This window comes from Acomys russatus, chromosome 20 (genome assembly GCF_903995435.1).
Source record: "Acomys russatus chromosome 20, mAcoRus1.1, whole genome shotgun sequence".
Classification (NCBI taxonomy): domain Eukaryota; kingdom Metazoa; phylum Chordata; class Mammalia; order Rodentia; family Muridae; genus Acomys; species Acomys russatus.
The window spans coordinates 14214745-14236054 of NC_067156.1; the positions used below are offsets into that span (position 1 = coordinate 14214745).

General features: G+C 42.1%; 1 protein-coding gene across 3 annotated transcripts in view; it reads left to right on the forward strand.

Moving 5' to 3' along the window:
• The window catches only part of Fhod3 (formin homology 2 domain containing 3), a 415945-nt gene that overhangs the window by 314578 nt on the left and 80057 nt on the right, over window positions 1–21310 (forward strand). For all 3 annotated transcript variants that reach the window (XM_051163630.1, XM_051163629.1, XM_051163631.1), the window contains one exon: window positions 3359–3463. In XM_051163630.1, coding sequence (XP_051019587.1) covers window positions 3359–3463 — 105 coding nt within the window. The remainder of the gene's footprint in view (window positions 1–3358; window positions 3464–21310) is intronic.

Genomic DNA, 21310 nt, shown 5'->3' on the forward strand with positions numbered 1-21310 from the left:
AGCCTGATAAACCTTGACCACGAGGCAGGTCTTCCCACCATGAAATGGCCAGTCTTCAGCCTTCCCACTTAATAACTGAAGGGTTCGTCTGTGACTGGCCACCCCATTGGGTTATATATAATCTAGAAGAAGCTTGAAATTTCCTTTAAAGTTTTAAGTAGCTTGTCTAAATTTAAAAAAGAAACAACACATAAATGGAAATAGTTATAGAAAGTATAGTTTGTCTATTGTCTAAGTGTTTACATTAATTTTAGAGCCTTAGCTTTAATTTAGAATACCTCTATTTTCCATCAAGTTGGTGCTTTGAAGCATCCCTTAGGAAGTGGACTCTTATCACTTACTGTAAGGAAGGGGCGGTGAAGAAAGTTAAGTGTGGGGAGACACTAATTCTTGCTCAAGGTGGTCTCTGAATAGACACAGCACTCCATCTCTTCCTCCTCCTCCTCCTCCTCCTCCTCCTCCTCCTCCTCCTCCTCCTCCACCACCACCACCACCACCACCACCGCTGCCGCCACCACCACCACCACCACCACCTTCAGTAATTCCTCTGGACTGATGCCTTCCCCAATGGTTCCTTTCATTGACACCTTGAAGGGTTGCCTGAGCCATGTGGATTCAGCCTGCAGGAGAGTTTCTATTCTCCTTTCTAACAGTGGGAGGCCATGGAGGGAGGAGAGGCAGGCCAGAGAAGGGGGCCCATCAGAGTTCCTCAACAGAGCCAGGTAAAGAAGAAGCCACACTTAGAACTCATTGGAGACCTGGTTGTTCTTGCTCAGAACTCTGGGCTCTCTATAGGCTCCTTCCAAGTCCCAGATCCTTCCACCCTCCCAAATAGTACATGAATACAAGTTAAGTGCTAGCTAACGCTTGGCCTGGAAGAAGATGTTGACAACCTCAGCTTTCCCAGCAAGGGATCAGCCTGTTGTGGTGATTCTGTACTTTCTGGGAATGGTGTCAGCACCTGAAGTCTCGTGTCTGGATCCTCGGTTCTTCCAGGTTTCATTAGAACATATAGTCCTTGGGAATGTGGACTATATGTGTAAATTATCCGGTTGACAGTATTTGTGTGTTGTAAAACACAGTCATATGCTTGTGAGTGAAACATATAGTCACCTTAGTCTAATCAGGCAAAGCTAGCATTTGTCCGATATTGTCCCATTTGTCCCAATATTGTTAGTGTGGGGGGCGTGGAATTTCTGATGTCCAATTGCTATGGGGTTTTGTGGGTTTGTATGGCCACAGATCTGGCTACTCAGTAGCCTACTCCCATTGAAGAGGTTGTACTAGAGACCAGCCCACTAGTCATTATAATGAACCCTCCCCTCCTCACACACAAAAATGCTGAACAGTGAATTATGATCCAGTTGGTTTGTCTGAAATTGAGAAGCAAAATCCGGCACGCTGTGAGGCATTTGAATTAATTACTTGGCCATTAGAAAAACCAAAGGAGAGGAAAACACATTGTGCGTGGTGGTTTATTTCCATAACGTCATTTAAACATAATTTTGGCAACATGATCCTGTGAAAACATTCAGCAGGATATCCAAATGCAGTTGCAGGGTGAGTTTCAGTGGCCAGGGAACATGCTAGTGTCCAGGCAGCTGGTGGACAGCCAGGCTGGGTGCCGTGCTGGCAGTATCCGGCTCTAATTGGCTCTGTTCATCCTGTTGCCACCTTCTCTTCTTCCTGCAGCAGCACTTGACGCCCTGTCCTCACCTTCAGTCTTTGCTATTCTGCTTTCTCCTTGGCCTGTGATTTGTGAGTCTTTCCGAAAAAATTAAACTAGTACTGACCTGGAGAAACAGTTAACCTATTAGACATGTAGAGTGCAGATTTTTAACGAAAAGAGACAATCGTGCAATGCAACCCCAGCTACTCCAGGACTCAAAGGTTCAAGACCAGCCCGGAAAATTAGGAGGAAGCAACAGTCTAAGGATGTAGTTCAATGTTGGAGTATTTGCCTACCATTTGTAAAGTCACAGGTTCAATCTCAGTGTGACCTAAGAGGGGTTTGAGGGAGGAAGCGGAGGAGAAGAAAGAGGGGCAGTCCACAGAAGCCAAGAACTGTGAAAATGACATATTAACTGAAAAGGACATTGGCCAACGCTGTGGTCTGCTGTTTTTGCACAATGTGACTAACCTACATTATGTCTCAGTGTTTCTGTTTGGCCCATTGATCAGCATTTCCCATAGTGCCAGTTATAAAATTGTTTTTTTTTTTTTTATGGTTGCAGAATAGTTCGTCAATTAATAAGAATCCATGCTTCTTCTTGCCTCATACTTGCTTAAATTATCACCACGAGCTAAATAATGTACCATTGAGTATTTTCATATGTGATTTTTTTTCTCAATTAAACATTGGAAATGTTAAGGTGGTTTTCTGGTCCTAACATCTCTGCCAGTCTCTGTTGATGGGAGTCAGCCTACACTTCTCATATCCAAGATGATCTATGTGTGTGTTCATCATAGTGATCCTCAGGGTCTCGCATATTCTAATACAATGTCCCGAAACACTTTAAGGGGTGAGATAGCCTCACTTGTGACAAGATGTGTAGGGATCAAAGCTGTCTGACATGAATGCCAGCTCTATAGGAGAGTTTGGATTGTGATTTGTCTCCTGGGAGTTGCTCTGTGTGATGACAGCTGCATAGAAGAAAAAGCCAAGGGACATCTTTCCTGAAAACAGAAAGCTCAAGAATTTTACAAATCCTGACATCTGTTTGATAGAGATTGCTTGGAAAGGTCAAAGTTCATTTTATTGTAGCCACTACAGGTTTTGGTCAGGATACATGTTGCCTGAAACCATGTATGCCTTCATCTCTGAGCAGTAAGTAGGCTAGTCTGGAAGGCCTGCCAATAGACGTGCCATGGGATTATAGAGAAGGGACTTGATGGGTTCAACATGACTGGTGGCAGAATTTGCAATATTAAGATGTTTCTTTGGTCAATCAACTTATTTCTGCAGGTCGTTGATGGTGTTCTAATTGTGCCATCACAGGCAGCGAGGAAGACTTTCATAGTTCAGATGAGCACAGCTTGGGTTCTTGATTTATGTTCACAATTAACTTTAATGTGCATTTAGAAAATAATAGAAGACATGATGGCTCCTCTGAAACCCTTTGCTATGAGTCCTGCTACTCGGTTGGTTTTGGAGTTTGAAAAACTTCTTTAATGAAGACTTATCAAAATGAAGTAAATCTCCATAGCTTAAAGAAATCACTATTTATAATAGCATCTTCAGAAATATTTTTCCTGCAAAAAGCTAGATGGTTTGCATAATCTTATTTATATTTATTGTTCACTTCTTTTCTCTCTGTTTTTTTTTTTTTAACCCAATCCAAATCTCTGTGCTTTTTAGATACAGCAGCTTCAGCAACAAGTCTTCCCAATCTTCCAGACCATCTTCTGGACCTAGTGTGTCCCCATCATCTGCATCGTCCTTCTCGTCACCGCAGGATGCCAGGTGAGTTTGGGGCGGGGGCCATGGTGTTATCTCCCTTTGCTCAAGTGCAACATCAGTTATATTAAGAGCGATCAGGTGTATGCCTGTAATCTTCACACTTGGTAGGTTGAAGCAGGAGAAATCAGGAGTACAAGGTCACGCTTAGCTATCTAGTGAATTTGAGGACAGCCTGGACTGTGTGAAGCTCTCTCTCAAAATAAATTCCAGAAGGTGGTGGCACATGCATTTAATCTCAAAGGCAGGCAGATCTCTAGGTTTAAGGCCAGCCTGGTCTGAAGGTCGAGTTTCAGGACAGTGAGGACTACACACAAAAAAAACTCTATCCTGTGGGGGGGGGGCGAAGAAGAAGAAAGTAAGATAAATAAATAAGTAAATAAATCAATACAAAGGAAAACAGAAGGAGTTGTTAAAAGTATAAGTAAAAAGCATATTCTGAAAATGTTTCCTTTGGAAGATCAGTTTCTCTGTCTAGCACACTATTTATTAAGCAGGGACTTCATTTGAGATGATGTTTTCTCTTTATTATTATGCCACCTCCTATTTATTTCCCATAGAGGATATAAACATTTCCTCTGTGGCTGGAAGATGACTCAGCCATTAAGAGCACGGGCTTTTTTTCCCAGAGGACTTGGATTTGATTTCCAGCACCCACATGGTGCCTCAAAACTGTCTTTAGAACCAATTCCAGGCGATCCAACACCCTCTTCTGCCCTCTGTGGGCAGGAAGCATGCGTATGGTGCACATATATGCACACAGGTGAAACACTCAAATTCATAAAACATACAAACAAAAAATAAATTATAGACATTTCTTCTATTTTGGGATGGATGTCTTACATTGCCCTTTAAAGATGGTTCTAGATGTTACATGAGCTCTGCAATTTGTCCCAGAGACATTGTTTTTACCTTTGAATGACTAAACCTGTGTAGATCAGAAGGAAATGGGTCCACTGAGGTGCTGTGTAATTAGTCTAAGACCTACCAAATGAGAGGAGAATTGTATGGGGGTGCATGGAAGGAATTTGCCTTGGCAAGCACATGAGACCACCAAAAACTCACTGATTATTACTCCTGGAAGCCAGTGATTATGCAAGGATATGTTTACAAGGGAAAGGTAAGACCTGTAATTTTAGAACAATTAAAAGCAGTTATCCTTAATGGCAGGAGTGCAGGAGTTGGAGAAGTGAAGAGGGTTAGATTTCCAGCTCACTCACTGGGAAGCTACTTACCCCCTGAGGGTAAAATGTGATTACACCAACCTTTTAGAAGGTGATTTTGGCAAGGAAAAAAAATTGACCACACAAGAGTGCTGCAGGAAGCTGGATGTCCACACTGGGGGAGAGGGGAGAGAATGGATGGTGGTACATCACTGAGCATCTAGACGTGAGGGACAACAGAGGTCACTTGTCTCAAATCCTATTTTTAATGGAATCAGTGCCCCACATTCAGATACTCTTTTGAGTATGCAGAAGTGTTTTACTGAACGTAGGAGGTTTGGCTGGGGTGTGAAACAAACAAAATCTTATAGTTACAGGAACAAGTCTAGTGGAGTTTCCCTCTCAGGGGTACCCAACTCATGACCTAGGATAGCTATCAATATATCCCAATACAAAATTGTAAACTTATCTAACAGATTAAGAGATACTTGTGTAGGGGGGAAGCATTGTGTTTGATGTGTGTGTGTGTGTGTGTGTGTGTGTGTGTGTGTGTGTGTGTGCTGTAACTCAATTGCTGTTCTTTTGCATGAACGTTGTAGATGACAACCTTGCATCAAAATGTCATACAAAATAAATGTATGCATGCTCTTAACCCACAGAATAAGTATTAGACACTCCTGGCACGTGACACTAATCAATCCATGTCAAACTCTCAGATTTCACAGCCAAGGGCAATCCTGAATTGAGGATACTTAGGCAAAGTCAGGACTTGGTGATAGAAAAAAATCAGTTGATGATACTGCCTTTAGCATAGGTTATAGTCCCATTGACTATAATCTTGGAGAGGTTACCATGGAGATGACCCTTGTCTTATCAGATGCAGGATTTGGGTGCCCAGTGAGGAATGTTAGAGTATGCCTGCCATTACAAGTCTCATGTTTGCTAGTCAACCACTTCTTATGGAACTAAGGCAGGTTCTGTCATGTGTCCTCCACAGTCCTGGGGCCTGACCATACTAACCATGATAAACATTGCCTGAAGGACCCAGTGAATCACCCACTCACTAGTCAAGAACAGTTTAGGGGTCCACCAAGTAGGAAAGTTATAAGGTCAGGAGGTCCCTGGACCCAGAGCCCCAGGCTTTACAGATGCCATTCCCGGGACCTGCAAAAGGTGTCCCAGCATGGCCTACTTTCCAAACTTCAGAAGCCCAAGCCCTAGCCCTGACTGAGCTGGGAGCTCTGGTATCCAGGTTCCAAAAGCACTCACTTGAGCACCCCACCCTGCTCTGTCTATCTGAAGCAAAGACTAAGACAAGCTAGAAGAAAAGCCATAGGGGGTAGCAATTTCAATAACAATTCAGAATGGGGCATGCGAGGTGTGAGGCATCTGTGTGGCACTCAGGGAGACGTTCAGAAGTGGCAAGAGCCACGTTCTAAGCTCTTGTTCTCTTTCACAGCATGCTATTGCCATAGGAACTTGGTCACCTTTGCGACGTGTAATGGCTAGTGACGCAGGTTTCTAGAGCTTATTTCTTTCTTTACATCTGCATATCTTTCTGGATACCATTGTGTGAGAATTTTTAAATTGTGTGATGATGACTTGAAATGACAAATGTGCAGTTTTATTGTCCCAGGAAGCCTTACTGCTTTTTACTCTGAACTTGCTTGCTTGTTGCTTTGTGATGGGTTGATAGAGTCGTATGGGACAGACAGAAAAATAGATGATAAATAGATAAATAGACAGACAAATCGGTATTATATATAGATAAATGAGAGATAGATAACTGATAGGCAGACACATAGGTAGAAATAGATATATAGATTGATAACAGGTATATGGGTAGATGATAGGAATATAGGGAGAGTTGGATGGACAGATGGATGGAGAAAGGCAGGTAGATAGATAATACATATATAGATTTACGTACATGTTAATGAGATAGACAGAAGTTAGATGGATGCATTGGACCCTTGGACTGCAAGTCACATTTTTCTGCTGTTGTCTGAGTGTATTACATTGATTGCAATCTCAGTAATGGGCATTTTATGCAACTTATTACTTGACAGTTGAATTATTTGCATGTTGTTTACAATGAAATTGCAAATCTATCAGCATTTTTTTATTCCATTGAGACACATAACTATTTTTACTGAGATACATACTCGGTAGATTTGTAAGATTTATTCCTGAGAAACAGCTCAGGAAACATACTAAAATACTATGAACAACAGTCATGGTTTTGCAAGGAGAAAACCTGTATCTTTTGTTTATAATCACCCCCATCCCACCCACCCCCCCAAAACCCTAATAAACTTAATGCCTAAACCCTGCTCAAATCTAGAATGTTAGACCTCTCATAATCTTGATTTGAAGATGAGAGCAGGTTTTCAAAGTCCTAAGGAAGTCAGGCCAACGGCAATGCCCCATCAGGCACCCTGGGCTGCTTGAAAAGGGGGCAGCATCATGAGCTTAAAGTTTTCCATTCCTCAGGCTTGTTTAAGCATCTTCATGTATTGGGTGTTCATAAGACTTGCATTAGTCAGAGTTCTCTAGAGAAACAAAAGTGATAGAATGAATCCACATTCTATAAAGGGCTTTCTAACCGTGGATCAACTCTGGTCAATCCAACAATGACTGTTCCTTGACTGGAAGGCCAGGAGTCTAGTAGCTGTTCAGTCCGAGGCTGGATGTCTCCACTGGTTTTCATCTACATCAATGTCTCAGAGAAGTAGGCTCTCAACCAGTGAAGGAATACCTCCACAGCAGGACTGGTGGACTTGTCAGAGAGAGTGAGGCCAAGTGGGCCAAAAGCAAACACTTTCTTCACCCATGTCCTTTTATGTTGACCACCAGGTGTGGCTCGGGGTTACTGTGGTTCATCTGACCAAAAATGGTCTGGATTTAGGGTGCGTCATCTTCCCACCTCAAACAACCCAATCAAGACAATGCCCTCCGAGGTGTGCCCACATGCTCACAGTTTGTCTAATTCCAGATGTAGTCACGTTGACAACCAAGATTAGCTGTCACAATATATTGACCTAGGAAGGAAATACTGAAGAAAAAGTTTATAAAATTAAATCAATACAAAGATATTAAGGTAAATCCATCTCCAATTCTATGACAGCATCATTTAAAGCAATCTTCAAGAAACAAAAAACAGAGCCCTAATTTTCATGAAATTGGAATTTAGACTGTGCCAAAACAAAACAAGAAAGCTGGAACTGTTTACAGATATCCTCAAGGCTACAAGATGCAACTGTGTAATGAAATCAGACTTTTAAAAAAATGCCTCAATTTAGAAAATGTGCTTTTTGAGCAGGGAAGTTCTAAATATTTTCTTCTGAAAGACAACAAAATTAAGGGAATATTTGAACCATTCATTTCAAGTGTTCAAAGAAAGAATAAGTAACAACCACAACACAAGTACATAAGTAAGTTTGGGGCCATAGGCTTTGGGAGAGGCAGAACATGCTCTCATTCTCTCAATGCAGTGCTGTCTCCATCTTGTGGGTCTTTTCAGCCATGGCTCCTGGGTAGTGATTAGACTAAGCAAGTTGAGTAAGTGGGCAAGAGGGGCTGAAGCTGACTCTAGACAACCAGTCTAGACTGGTTTTCACTTGACTGGAGCATTCACTTAGGGTGAGGCCTGCGCAGAACTGCTATAGTAGCAGGACCTTGGAGGATCCTTGGGGCCAGGTTGCAGGAGGGTCTTCCTGTGGACATGCTGGCATGAACACCGAGGACCTTGCATACCATTAGTATGAGCTCTGTCTTCCTACTTGAGATAGTGTCATTGCTTACTGTAGGCAGGAGTTGCCTATCTGCTTTCCAGAATAATGTCCAGAAATCTTGGATGTTCAGAATGTCCTGGCTTATGTAACAGTCCCCACAGAGGTTTTCCTTCTTCCTAGGAGAGGATAAACCCAGTAGTGACATCCCCTTAGACAGGAAAAAGGGACAATAAGGCAAATGGGATGTGCTGCTTTGTGTGAGTGACCAGATAGTCAGCACGCCATCACCTTCCTAGGCAGCACCATGTTACCTACAGGCACCATGCTGCTGTAGTCTAGCTCTCATTTACCTGTATAGCTGTCGCTGTACACCACTCAACTGTAATTCCTCATCTCCCCTCTCCCCAGTCTCCCGGTTACTCCTGTTCTATAATCCTCATGTACACCTTTGATGTTTTAGATGTCTTGTACAAAAGAGATTATGAAGACATAGGGACCTAGCTCAGTAATACAATCCTTTTCTACAATGTGAGAGGCCTAGGTCCAATCTCCAATACTGCACAATATATAGATGAGAGATAGATAGATAGATAGATAGATAGACAGATAGATAGATAGATAGACAGACAGATAGGTGATTGATAGATAGATAGACGATGGATGGATAGTAAAAGAGCCAAATAGTGCCTTATACGTTGTCTTTCTATGAATGACTTATTAAACAGCACAAAACCCATTCATGCTAGTTGTAGATAGCAATATTTTGTTGTTGTCTAATGTTTCTCCATTAAATTTTCATATGGCATGGCCTTCACCCACTCCTCTGTTGATGAGCATATGACTTGTGTGAATATGTTGACTGTTGTCAGCAATGCTATGATGAAGCACACCTCTTTAAGATCCTGAATTTTAACTCTTTTGAGTATATGACCCTAGAAGTGGTGCTCCCGGAGTATGACACGGATGAAGCTATTTTAAGTTCACTGGTTGCTCTACAAACTTTACATGTGTGCTGTATGAAATGCTAATGTGGAAGGGAGGACAATGGTAGTGGCACTTCTTCCTGTCCTTGAGAAGGGGCGGTCCTAGTGACTTCGTATCTCTGGGACCAGTGTACATCTATGTAAGAACCTTGCTGTCCTGGGTCATTTACACAGATGCTCCCAGGCTGTCCCCTGCCTTGCCTGTCTTGGTCCCCCTTCCACAGCAGTGATTGGATGCTAAAGCGTTCTTTTTTTTTTTTTTTAATTTTTTTTAAATCTTTTTTTTTTTATTAATTTATTCTTGTTACATCTCAATGTTTATCCCATCCCTTGTATCCTCCCATTCCTCCCCCCCCCCACTCTCCCATTATTCCCCTCCCCTATGACTGTTCCTGAGGGGGATTACCTCCCCCTATATATTCTCATAGGGTATTAAGTCTCTTCTTGGCTACCTGCTGTCCTTCCTCTAAGTGCCACCAGGTCTCCCCCTCCAGGGGACATGGTCAAATGTGAGGCACCATAGGACGTGAGAAAGTCATATCACACTCTCCACTCAACTGTGGAGAATATTCTGACCATTGGCTAGATCTGGGAAGGGGTTTAAAGTTTACCTCCTGTATTGTCCTTGGCTGGTGCCTTAGTTTGAGCAGGACCCCTGGGCCCAAATCTGCCTATCATATTGTTCTACTTGTAGATTTCTAGGACCCTCTGTATCCTTTTATTTTGCTATTCTCCCATGCGTCTCTCATTTAGAGTCCCAATAGGATGCCTTCCCCTCTGTCCCAGTTTCCTGGTAAGTGAAGGCTTTCATGGGACATGCCCCTTGGGCTAGTATGCAGATATAAGTGAGTATATACCATTTGATTCTTTCTGCTTCTGGGTTAACTCACTCATTATGATCATTTCTAGCTCAATCCATTTATCCACAAATTTCGGGAATTCCTTGTTTTTAATAGCTGAGTAGTATTCCATAGTGTATATGTACCACAGTTTCTTTATCCACTCTTCTACTGAGGGACACTTAGGCTGTTTCCATGTTCTGGCTATTATGAATAAGGCTGCTATGAACATGGTTGAGCAAATTTTCTTGTTGTGTGCTGGAGCATCTTCTGGGTATATTCCAAGGAGTGGAATAGCTGGGTCTTGAGGAAGCCCTATTCCCATTTTTCTGAGATAGCACCAGATAGATTTCCAAAGTGGCTGTACTAGCTTGCATTCCCACCAGCAATGAAGGAGTGTTTCTCTCTCCCCACATCTTCGCCAGCATGTGGTGTCGCTTGAGTTTTTGATCTTAGCCATTCTGATGGGTGTAAGATGGAATCTCAGAGTTGTTTTGATTTGCATTTCCCTGATGACTAAGGAGGTTGAGCATTTCTTTAAGTGTTTCTCAGCCATTTGATACTCCTCTGTTGAGAATTCTCTGTTTAGTTCCAAGCCCCATTTCTCAATTGGGTTATTCGGTTTGATGGTGTTTAATTTCTTGAGTTCTTTATATATTTTGGATATTAGACCTTTGCCAGATGTAGGGTTGGTGAAGATTTTTTCCCAGTCTGTAGGCTGTCGCTTTGTTCTCTTGACAGTGTCTCCTGCCTTACAGAAGCTTCTCAGCCTCATGAGGTCCCATTTATTAATGGTTGACATTAAGGCCTGGGCCGTTGGTGTTCTGTTCAGGAAGTTGTCTCCTGTGCTAATATGTTCCAGGCTCTTTCCCACTTTTTACTCTAAGTGACTTAGTGTCTCTGGTTTTATGTTGAGGTCTTTAATCCACTTGGATTTGAGTTTTGTGCAAGGTGACAAATATGGGTCCAGTTGCATTTTTTTACACATAGACCTCCAGTTAGACCAGCACCATTTATTGAAGATGCTATCCTTTTTCCATCGAATGGATTTGGCTTCTTTGTCAAAAATCAAGTGACCATATGTGTGTGGATTCATATCTGGGTCTTCGATTCGATTCCACTGATCAACCAGCCTGTTGCTGTGCCAGTACCATGCTGTTTTAATTACTATTGTTTTATAGTACAGTTTGAGATCAGGTATGGAGATTCCTCCGGAGCACCTTTTATTGTACAAGATTGTTTTAGCTATTCTGGGTTTTTTGTTTTTCCATATGAAGTTCAGAATTGAACTTTCAATGTCTTTAAAAAATTGTGTAGGTATTTTGATAGGGATTGCATTGAATCTGTAGATTGCTTTTGGTAGGATGGCCATTTTTACTATGTTAATTCTCCCGATCCATGAGCAAGGAAGATCATGGCATCTTCTCAGGTCATCTTCAATCTCTTTCTTCAGAGTTTTGAAATTTTTTTCATACAAGTCCTTCACTTGCTTAGTTAGGGTAACTCCTAGATATTTTATATTGCTTGTGGCTAATGTGAAGGGTGTGGTTTTCCTATTTTCTTCCTCTGCAAGCTTGTCATTTGTGTATAGGAAGGCTACAGACTTTTTTGAGTTAATTTTGTATCCAGCCAATTTGCTGAAGGTGTTTATCAGCTTTAGGAGTTCTCTGGTGGAATTTTGAGGGTCACTTATGTACACTATCATATCATCTGCAAATAGGGATAATTTGACTTCCTCCTTTCCCATTTGGATACCCTTGATCTCCTTTTGTTGTCTTATTGCTCTGGCTAGAACTTCGAGTACTATATTGAAGAGATATGGAGAGAGTGGGCAGCCTTGCCTTGTTCCCGATTTTAGAGGAATTTCCTTGAGTATCTCACCATTTACTTTGATTTTGGCTATTGGCTTGCTGTATATAGCCTTTATTATGTTGAGGAAAGTGCCTTGTATCCCCGATCTCTCTAAAACTTTAAACATGAATGGCTGTTGAATTTTATCAAATGCTTTCTCTGCATCCAAGGAGATGATCATGTGGTTTTTTATTTTCAGTTTCTTTATATGGTGGATTACATTGATGGATTTCCATATATTAAACCATCCCTGCATGCCTGGAATGAAGCCTACTTGGTCATGATGAATGATATCTTTGATGTGTTCCTGTATTCGTTTTGCAAGTATTTTATTTAGTATTTTTGCATCTATGTTCATAAGAGAAATTGGTCTGAAATTCTCTTTCTTTGTTGAGTCTTTGTGAGGTTTAGGTATCAATGAGACTATGGCCTCATAGAATGAATCTGGTAATTTTCCATCCATTTCTATCTTTTGGAGTAGCTTGAAGAGTATCGGTATTAGCTCGCACTTGAAGGTCTGGTAGAATTCTGCACTGAAACCATCTGGCCCTGGGCTTTTTTTGGTTGGGAGACCATCGATGATTGCTTCTATTTCTGTAGGGGAAATGGGACTATTTAGCTTGTTTATCTGTTCTTCATTCAACTTTGGCAAGTGAAATTGATCAAGAAAATCGTCCATTTCCCTTAGATTTTCAAATTTTGTGGCATATATGCCTTCAAAGTAGGATCTTATGATTTTTTGAATTTCTTCAGTGTCTGTTGTTGTGTCTCCCTTTTCATTTCTGATTTTGTTGATTTCAATACTGTCTCTCTGCCTTTTAGTTAGTTTGGCTAACGGTCTGTCTATCTTGTTTATTTTCTCAAAGAACTAGCTTTTGGTTTTGTTGATTCTTTGGACTGTTTTCTTAGTTTCTAATTTGTTAATTTCAGCCCTGAGTTTGATTATTTCCAGACATCTACTCCTCTTGGGTGTTTCTGCTTCTTTTTTTCCTAGGGCTTCCAGTTGTGTTGTTAAGATGCTTATGTGCGATGTTTCCAATTTCTTTTTAAAGGCACTTAGTGCTATGAATTTTCCTCTTAGCACTGCTTTCAATGTATCCCACAAATTTGGGTATGTTGTTTCTTCATTTTCATTGAATTTCAGAAACTCCTTGATTTCTTTCTTTATTTCTTCCCTGACCCAGGTGTCATTTAGCAGGGAGTTGTTTAGTTTCCACGTACGTGTAGGCTTTTTGTTATTTCTGTTCTTGTTGAATTGCAGCCTAAGAGCATGGTGATCTGATAGGATACAAGGTATTATTTCAATCCTCTTGTATCTATTGAGGCTTGCTTTGTGACCTACGATGTGATCAATTTTGGAGAAGGTTCCATGGGGTGCAGAGAAGAAGGTGTATTCTTTCTTGTTTGGGTGAAAGGTTCTATAGATATCTGTTAGATCCATTTGACCCATGGCATTGGTTAATGATGTTATTTCTCGGCTTAGTTTCTGTTTCAATGACTTATCCTTCAGTGAGAGTGGGGTGTTGAAGTCTCCCACTATTATTGTGTGGGGATCGATGTGTGGCTTAAGCTTTTTTAGGAGATCTTTTACAAATGTGGGTGCCCTTGTATTGGGAGCATAGATGTTCAGAATTGTGATGTCATCTTGGTTGACTTTACCTTTGATGAGTATGAAGTGTCCTTCCTCATCCCTTTTGATTAATTTTGGTTGAAAGTCTATTTTATTCGATACTAAAATGGCTACGCCTGCTTGCTTCTTGTGACTATTTGCTTGGAATATTTTTTTCCAACCTTTTACCCTGAGGTAATGCCTTTCATTATGGGTGAGATGTGTTTCTTGGATGCAGAAGAATGTTGGATCTTGTTTATGTACCCATTCAGTTAGTCTGTGTCTTTTTATTGGAGAATTGAGGCCATTGATGTTGAGAGATATTAATGACCAGTGACTGTTAAGAGTCTTAATTTTGATGTTGTTTCCAGTCGAGCGTTTGTGTAGTTGTGTTTTTGCCATGGGATAGTTATCTATTTCCTGGGTAGTTTTGGTTGTAGCTTGACCCTTTGGGATGGAGTTTTCCTTCTAGTACCTTCTGTAAAGCTGGATTTGTGGATAGGTACTGTTTGAATTTGTTTTTGTCATGGAATATTTTGTTTTCTCCATCAATGGTTATTGATAATTTTGCTGGGTAAAGTAGTCTGGCCTGGCATCTGTGGTCTCTTAGGGTTTGCAGGATCTCTGTCCAGGCCCTTCTGGCTTTTATGGTCTCTGGTGAGAAGTTGGGTGTAATTCTGATAGGTTTACCATTAAATGTTATTTGGCCCTTTTCCCTTGCAGCTTTTAATATTTTTTCTTTGTTCTGCATGTTTTGTGTTTTGATTATTATGTGGCGGGCAGTTTTTCTTTTCTGGTCAATTCTATTTGGTGTTCTGTAGGCCTCTTGTATGTTTATAGGCATTTCTTTCTTTAGATTGGGGAAATTTTCTTCTATGATTTTGTTGAGAATAGTTTCTGGGCCCTGGAGTCTGATGTCTTCTCTTTCTTCAATGCCTATTATCCTCAGATTTCTTCTTTTCATGGTGTCCTTAATTTCTTGGATGTTTTGTGTCAGGAGTTTTCCAGATTTGGCATTTTCTTTAATGGTTGATTCAATATCTGTGATTGTATCTTCTAGCCCTGAGATTCGTTCTTCCATCTCTTGGATTCTGTTAGAAAAGCTCACCTCTGTGTTGCTCGCCTTCTTCTCTGAGGTCTCACGTTCTCGTTTTTCTTCTGTCTGTGTGTTTATCATTGAATCCATTTTCATTTTCAGATCTTGAACTGATATTTTTATTTCTTTCATCTGATTTTTTGTATATTCCTGAGCTTCTTCCATTGCCTCTTTATAGGTCTTCAGAGCTTGAACTGTTTTATTTATTTCTTTCATCTGGTTGTTTGCATTTTCCTGCAATTTTTCCAGTTCCACTCTATGTGCTTCTTTTATGTCTCTCACCTGTTTGTCTGTGTTAAAGCGTTCTTTTTAACAGCTCGCCATACTGTTTTTCTCTGTGTGTTGTTTCACCCCGGCCCACCCATATTTAGCACACCCTAGTCACTTGCTGATACATATGATATGGTTGGGGCTAATTCTTAGAACATGCCGTTTTGCACATGTGCGATTATCTGAAGGATAATTCTGATGTAATTCCTAAAAATGGATTTAGTAAATCAAAATAGCAATACATTCTCAGCACTTCAGGAGGTAGAGGATGGAGGCTTTTGAATTAAAGATCATCCTCAGCTACCTAGTGAATTCGAGGATCTCTTAAGCTACATAAGATCCTATCTCAAAAAAGATTATATTTTTAAATTTTTGATATTTGAATTTTTGTCACTGTGTGATCTATCAAGACAACATCAATTTTGATTTTCAATATAGTGGTAAGAAAGCCTAGTTTCTCACATCTTTGTCAAAAAAATAGTAAACCTCTGCCTGTGTAATTATACATCAGTGAATTTGTGACTTGCATTTCTCTTACTTGCATTGTGCTGGATGCTTTCTGTTTTCTTTTCTACTCTTGACTCATCATCATCGGGTTCTTTTCATTTTGAGTGGCAAAACCACTTTATAAGCCACAGTGGGTCCTTTAAATTATATTTATGAAGTCTTTGTTTATTTTTGTTTGTTTGTTTTGTTTTTCAAGACATGGTGTCTTTGTGCAGCCCTGGCTGTCCTGGACTAGCTTTGTAACCCTGGCTGTCCTCGAACTCACAGAAATCTGCCTGCCTCTGCCTCCAGAGTGCTGGGATTACAGGCAGGTACCACCAGGCCTGGACTATTTATGAAGTTTTTTTATGTTGTCTTAGTTTAAGGAAGTCTTTGCTGTGGCTCACAGTTGAAGAAGGTCCATCATTATGGGGAAGGCATGACAGCACATGCAAGACGCAACTAGCCATGTAGACACGTTTCAGCACTACCTGGTAAATGTGCTACACATTAATCCTTTCTGTCTTCTGGGCTTTGTGTTTCTGTTGAAGAAAGTTGTTCTCTTGTGGTTCCTTCTAGCATTGCCTTTTCTACATTTTTTGTATCCGAGTTATTTATCTGCCTGGGAATTACTTTGTCAGAAGAAGGGTCTCAACCTCAGTTTTCCTCCTTGTTCCAATACTGGATTTTTCTGATACCAATAGGAAAGAAGGCAAGTTGTTTATGCATTGATGTGTGCAGACCAGCTCCCGAGGAACGGCTCCTCTCTCTTGCCAAAGCCTATCTTCTTGGACCAATTATTCTAGGTTTTCAGGAGCTCTCCTTCCTTCCAGTGTTCGTAACTGAAATATGACTACATAGTGTTTCTTTGAAACAGGCCTACTGTCATTTTTGTCCTGTGGTGTTGCAAACTTTTGAGAGATGATTGACGTTGCTGAAATAAATGGCACAATAATATTTGGGGGCATGGGGAGCAAGCGGCTGGCCTAAGCAGTGGCTTCTGCTTCCAACTCAAGCCCTTCACTGAATTCTCACTTCCTCAGACCCCCTTGCAGTCGACCTGCTCCTGAGGTCAGTCATCTCTGCTTTCACGTATTTATTTCCTGTGTCGGTTACTGCTGCTTTCCTTGTACTTACCCACTAGCCACGCCTTTTGACCTCTGTCCTGTGTGTCACTTGCTGGCACTGGTGTCTTCCTTATCCTAATTGCCCTCTGCAGATGGACCACCTGTTCTGCATGGGCCCCATGGTTGTGTCCTCCCTTCCCTGTCTGCTTTGGCTTGATTTCTTGTGGTGACCTTGCTAGTATCTACATGTGCCTCAACGTCCTCTGTGTCGGGGAGCAGGGATGGGGGGGTGTGGGGTTCAAGTACTGCTCTTGAGATGTCATCTCTGTGCTTTTCTGGATCCCAAATACTTTCTGGCTGTGTTCTATCACTTGATCTGCTTAGAATTTTTTTGATGCTGTTGTTTTTAATTGTGTCAATGGAGTTGAGATTTCTACTGTCCAATGGAGCATTTAAAAATTTAAATTGCTTGATCAACCTAGATAAAGAAAGGGGAAAACAACTAAACTAAATATTGCTAAAAAGAAATGCAAATCACATGGAATGTAGTATAACGGCATCACCTTTCTTCGTGATGACACCTAAAGCCACCCTGACAAAAAGAAGTCAGCACCCTGGAAGCTGTGCCATTCCGTGGAAGGAGCTGTTTGCTCTTTGTGCGGGTTCCTTTTTGCATGCCACTAAGACTTGATAGCAATCTCATTACAAGCGGTAAACGGCTCTAGAAAGCGAAATGCGGTCCTAATTAATCCATTGCATTTCATCCAAAGTGCACAGGAGGAGGAATGCAGGTCCCATTGATGGAGTTAATTTGTGTAGAGCCTTGTGACACCGCATTGTGGCTTTGTGCACTAGAAGTCCCTGGGCTCTCTCTTCATCAGCCCCTGACTAGCCAAAGAACTCCTGTCTTCAACAGACGTTAGAGGGTTTTGCTGCCACGTATGTTTAGGACCTGACTCCACCGTTACTGCTAAAGTTCAAGAGTCAAACTATGCCTGGAATCAGATACGGCAAAAGGCTACATCTCATTTCCTTTCTGAAATACAGCTCTGAGTGGGTGACTTTTTGTCTTTGGGAACCTTGGCTTCCTCCTTGCTGCCGTGTGGCAGGCCCTGTGTGATTAAGCTGGGGTTCTGCACAGACCTTCCAACTTTGTTGCCATGCGCATTCTAACTGTACTTCAGTCCCAAGGAATTTATCTAATGAATATAACAGAATGCCCTGAAGCTCCACTTTCAAATTCATTGTTATCTTCTGTCCTCATTCGATTCTTCTTTATATAGTAAGACCAAAGAAAATGACATTTGTCCCATATAGTGTCCCTGACTTGTCCACACTCAATGTATTGTGAATATATATTCCTGTGCCCACTCCGGCTTTGGGCACATTTATCCCCAGGCTTCTGTACCAAGGCTTACTTCCCTCCTGTGGTCTATGACAATGCATCTTGGGTCTGCAAAACCATGTAATAAAGACCTGAGGGGAAATATTAAACAGGACTGTAGCCTGGAGAACCCAGTGTTCATGTGTTTTTGTGTGTATGTTCTGGGGGTGTTTCATGTTGTTCCCTGCCCTTTGTCTTCTGCCTTCAGGACTTCACACTCCAGCACAATACTTATTTCTGCCTCTTGCTGTCCTTCCTGCTTGGTGAGCTTTAGCCAGAAGTCATGCCTTCCAATCGTCACAGCCCAACAACCAGCTCATGGCCTATACCTTTGCCAAATAACAAGTGCATGCCTAGCTTGTAACCTCTGCTTCCTGTTTTCTTCCTTTGGACAGTGAGATTTGCATAGTTTTCTTTCCTCATTTACATAGAGGACACAGCCAGTAACCTTAAACACCGTTATTACAATTCTGTTTGCAAATGTGAGCAGGTTTTGCAAAAACATTGAGGCTTAAGTGAGATCTGTAACAAGGAGGGTCAAGCATCACTCACCAGAGAACACACAGATGGGATCTGGTCCTCACAGAGCGGAGGGGCAACAGTGGCCTTATCCATCAGTCATGCTTCTGTAATGGGACAAATAACTCTCAGTTGTCCCTGTTCTCCACTGGCATTATACAGAGACTGCAGATTACAAAGCAGATTGTGTACAAGTTCACATTCAGAAAATGCATCCCCAATGCCTGCACGCTTTCCCTTTCCCACCACTCCCTCCAAGCCTAGTAATGAAGAATAGATAAGTGTTGCCTTACAGTAGAGGCCTCTGTGTTTCTGGTTTGATTTTGGGCACGCTGTGAGCAGGGGACGCTAGTCCTATAAACCCCTGGCTTGAACATAACAGTTACTTTCTGAGCATGAGCCCTATGCTTAGACATGTCAACCCAGCACTGCTGGGGTCACACCCAGTCCTTAGCTTCCTAGGGATTACACATTTATGACAAAAAAAAAAAAAAAAAAAAAAGAAGCCAACAAATCCAGGATTTCCATTGTTGTAACTACCATGAAGAAAGTGAGCCTTCATAGAAGAGCTGGGAAAAGGCAGACCATCTAGAGAGAGAGTGCATAGGCCATACAAGCAGGAAAAGCCGCCTTTCAGTGAGATATTCCTTCATGGAGTATATGAAATTGAGCTGCCAGCATAAGATAAACTGTGATTTTCCCTGAGGTTTACTCAGTGTAGGTTGAGGGTAAGGGACAGTCCAGAGGAGCTAAGGAGACAGAATGAGGCTATGCCTTTCTTTAGAACAGGATTTTTAAGAGCTGGATGAGCTGAGAGAGAGTATGGAGTCAGTCTGGTGTTCAGAGATGAGGCAAGTGTGCAAACAAAGAGTATTGGCCCCAAGCGGGAGACGGAGATGGGCAGGAAGGACATCAGCCTGTCTGCCTGTCACTCAGCCTGTCAGCCAGACCTGCCAGACAGCTGGTGGCAGTCAGTCTTCTGGAAGCTGCCAGGAGAATGCAGAGTCATGAAGCCGTGGGGGCCTGGAGGCACGGCAAGAAGGGACTGGCCTCCGTTGCGCTGAAGAACTCATGGTCTTGGACAGAAGGCTGGAAATTCAGAGGGAAGGAGAGAACAGGCAAGACGTTCTCTGTGCCAAGGTCATGGCCGGTGACAGCGGCCAGGAGATGGCTGAAGCTTGAGGCCAGCCAGGGCTTGAAGGAATGGCTCTGTGCCCACTCATGAGCCAGTCAGGTAATGTGAGACTCACTGGGGGACCAACCTCCCCAGCTCCCTGCATAGACCTTACAATTCCTTCCCATGGCCTGAGAGCTCAGAGCTGAGTGCAAACACAGTGTGCAAGCTGCTAAAAGAAGAAAAAGTCAAGGAAGCCTGCAGTTTACAGCCCTTTGGTCAGCGGTGTCCCCAGAGGTGCTGCAGCGGTGACGGAGGACAGTAACGTGTTCTTGGACTTAGCTCTCGGATTTGTTTATTCCATCACATTATTTCTCCTGGCTATGGCCTGGCGTATGTAAAAGATTTTCACATTTCCTGGTGTAGGGTACTGTAGCTTGAGTGTTAAGTGTCTACCAAAGGACCAAGCATGGTTCTGTAAGGAACCAGTTGAACTTTTAGGAGGTAGAGCTGAGAGAGGCCTGTAGGTCACTGGGGATGTAGCCTCTAGAAGGATTGTGGACCCTTCACTCTTTCCTTTCTCTCTTCATGTTGTGACACAGTGGCACAGTGCCGCAGCTGTGAGCTGAGACAGTTTCTTCTCCAAAGTTAGTTTCCCTCAGCCACTTGATTCTTTAGTTCCTAGGTCATTTGACAGGCCCCCCATTTGACAGGCAGGTGGGGGAACCATCTCCCCGCTTAACGTAATTATCCTCTTTCTACTGTTTTGTGAGCATTAAATCTTTCTATTGCATTTTCTGCAATAAAAATAAGCGATAACTTAAAATATCAGATACAATCCATGGCAGGCTTATATTTATCAGAACCTACTTTATTTAGGGTTCTTAAGCACCTCAGCCTTACTTCTAACCACCGACCAGAGGACAGGGAGAAAGCATGTTACTAGGGAGAAGGCGTTGTGGACCTGTTTAGATGCAGTTCCTTGGGCCAGTTGTAATCTGCGCTGGCAGGATACCAGCAGTCAGCCAACACCGAACAGCACATGACTCTGTAGAGGTGGCAGCATCCTGCAGACGCTGCAGGCTCCGCCGAAATCAGCAGGGTCTGTAAGAGCAGCCAGAGTCGGCCAAAGTACCAGGAGAAGTTCTCTGGCGGGTTTCTCTCTGCAAAGAAAAGGTCAGCAAAGACCAACGAAGACCAGTGAAGACCAGCAAAGTCCAGCAAAGACCAGCAAAGTTTTGCACAGCGTAGAAATGCCAAAAGCCTCATCCCCTGGTCTGTGGTCCTTTTTATAGTCATTCCCAACATCATGTGCCCTCTCACGTGTCAGCTCCTAGCAAAACATCACATGCCCTCTCTTCCAAAAAAAAAAAAAAAAAAATGTTGCGTGGTCGCATGGCCTCTCACAAGACAGCCTTCAGCAAAACCCCAAGGTGACACAACTGAGTCTTCAAAAAAACCAGCAACCTCCACTTCATACATTGAAAATTTTGCTTGCCTTTTTGTTAATATTTAGTCAGAGATTAAATTTTTTTATGTGGGAAATGTTTCCTTCTGTTACCAAAAATATTTTATTTTACTCAAACTAAACAAGGGGTATTTTTCCCAATCATTTTTTCTTTTTTACAGTAAAATTGCCAAATAAAAATCTCATAGGAATTCTGTCATGTGTGTCCTAGCAAAGCCACTCCCTCCACAGGTAATCCACAAGACCACATCTGTCACCTTCAGCAATGTT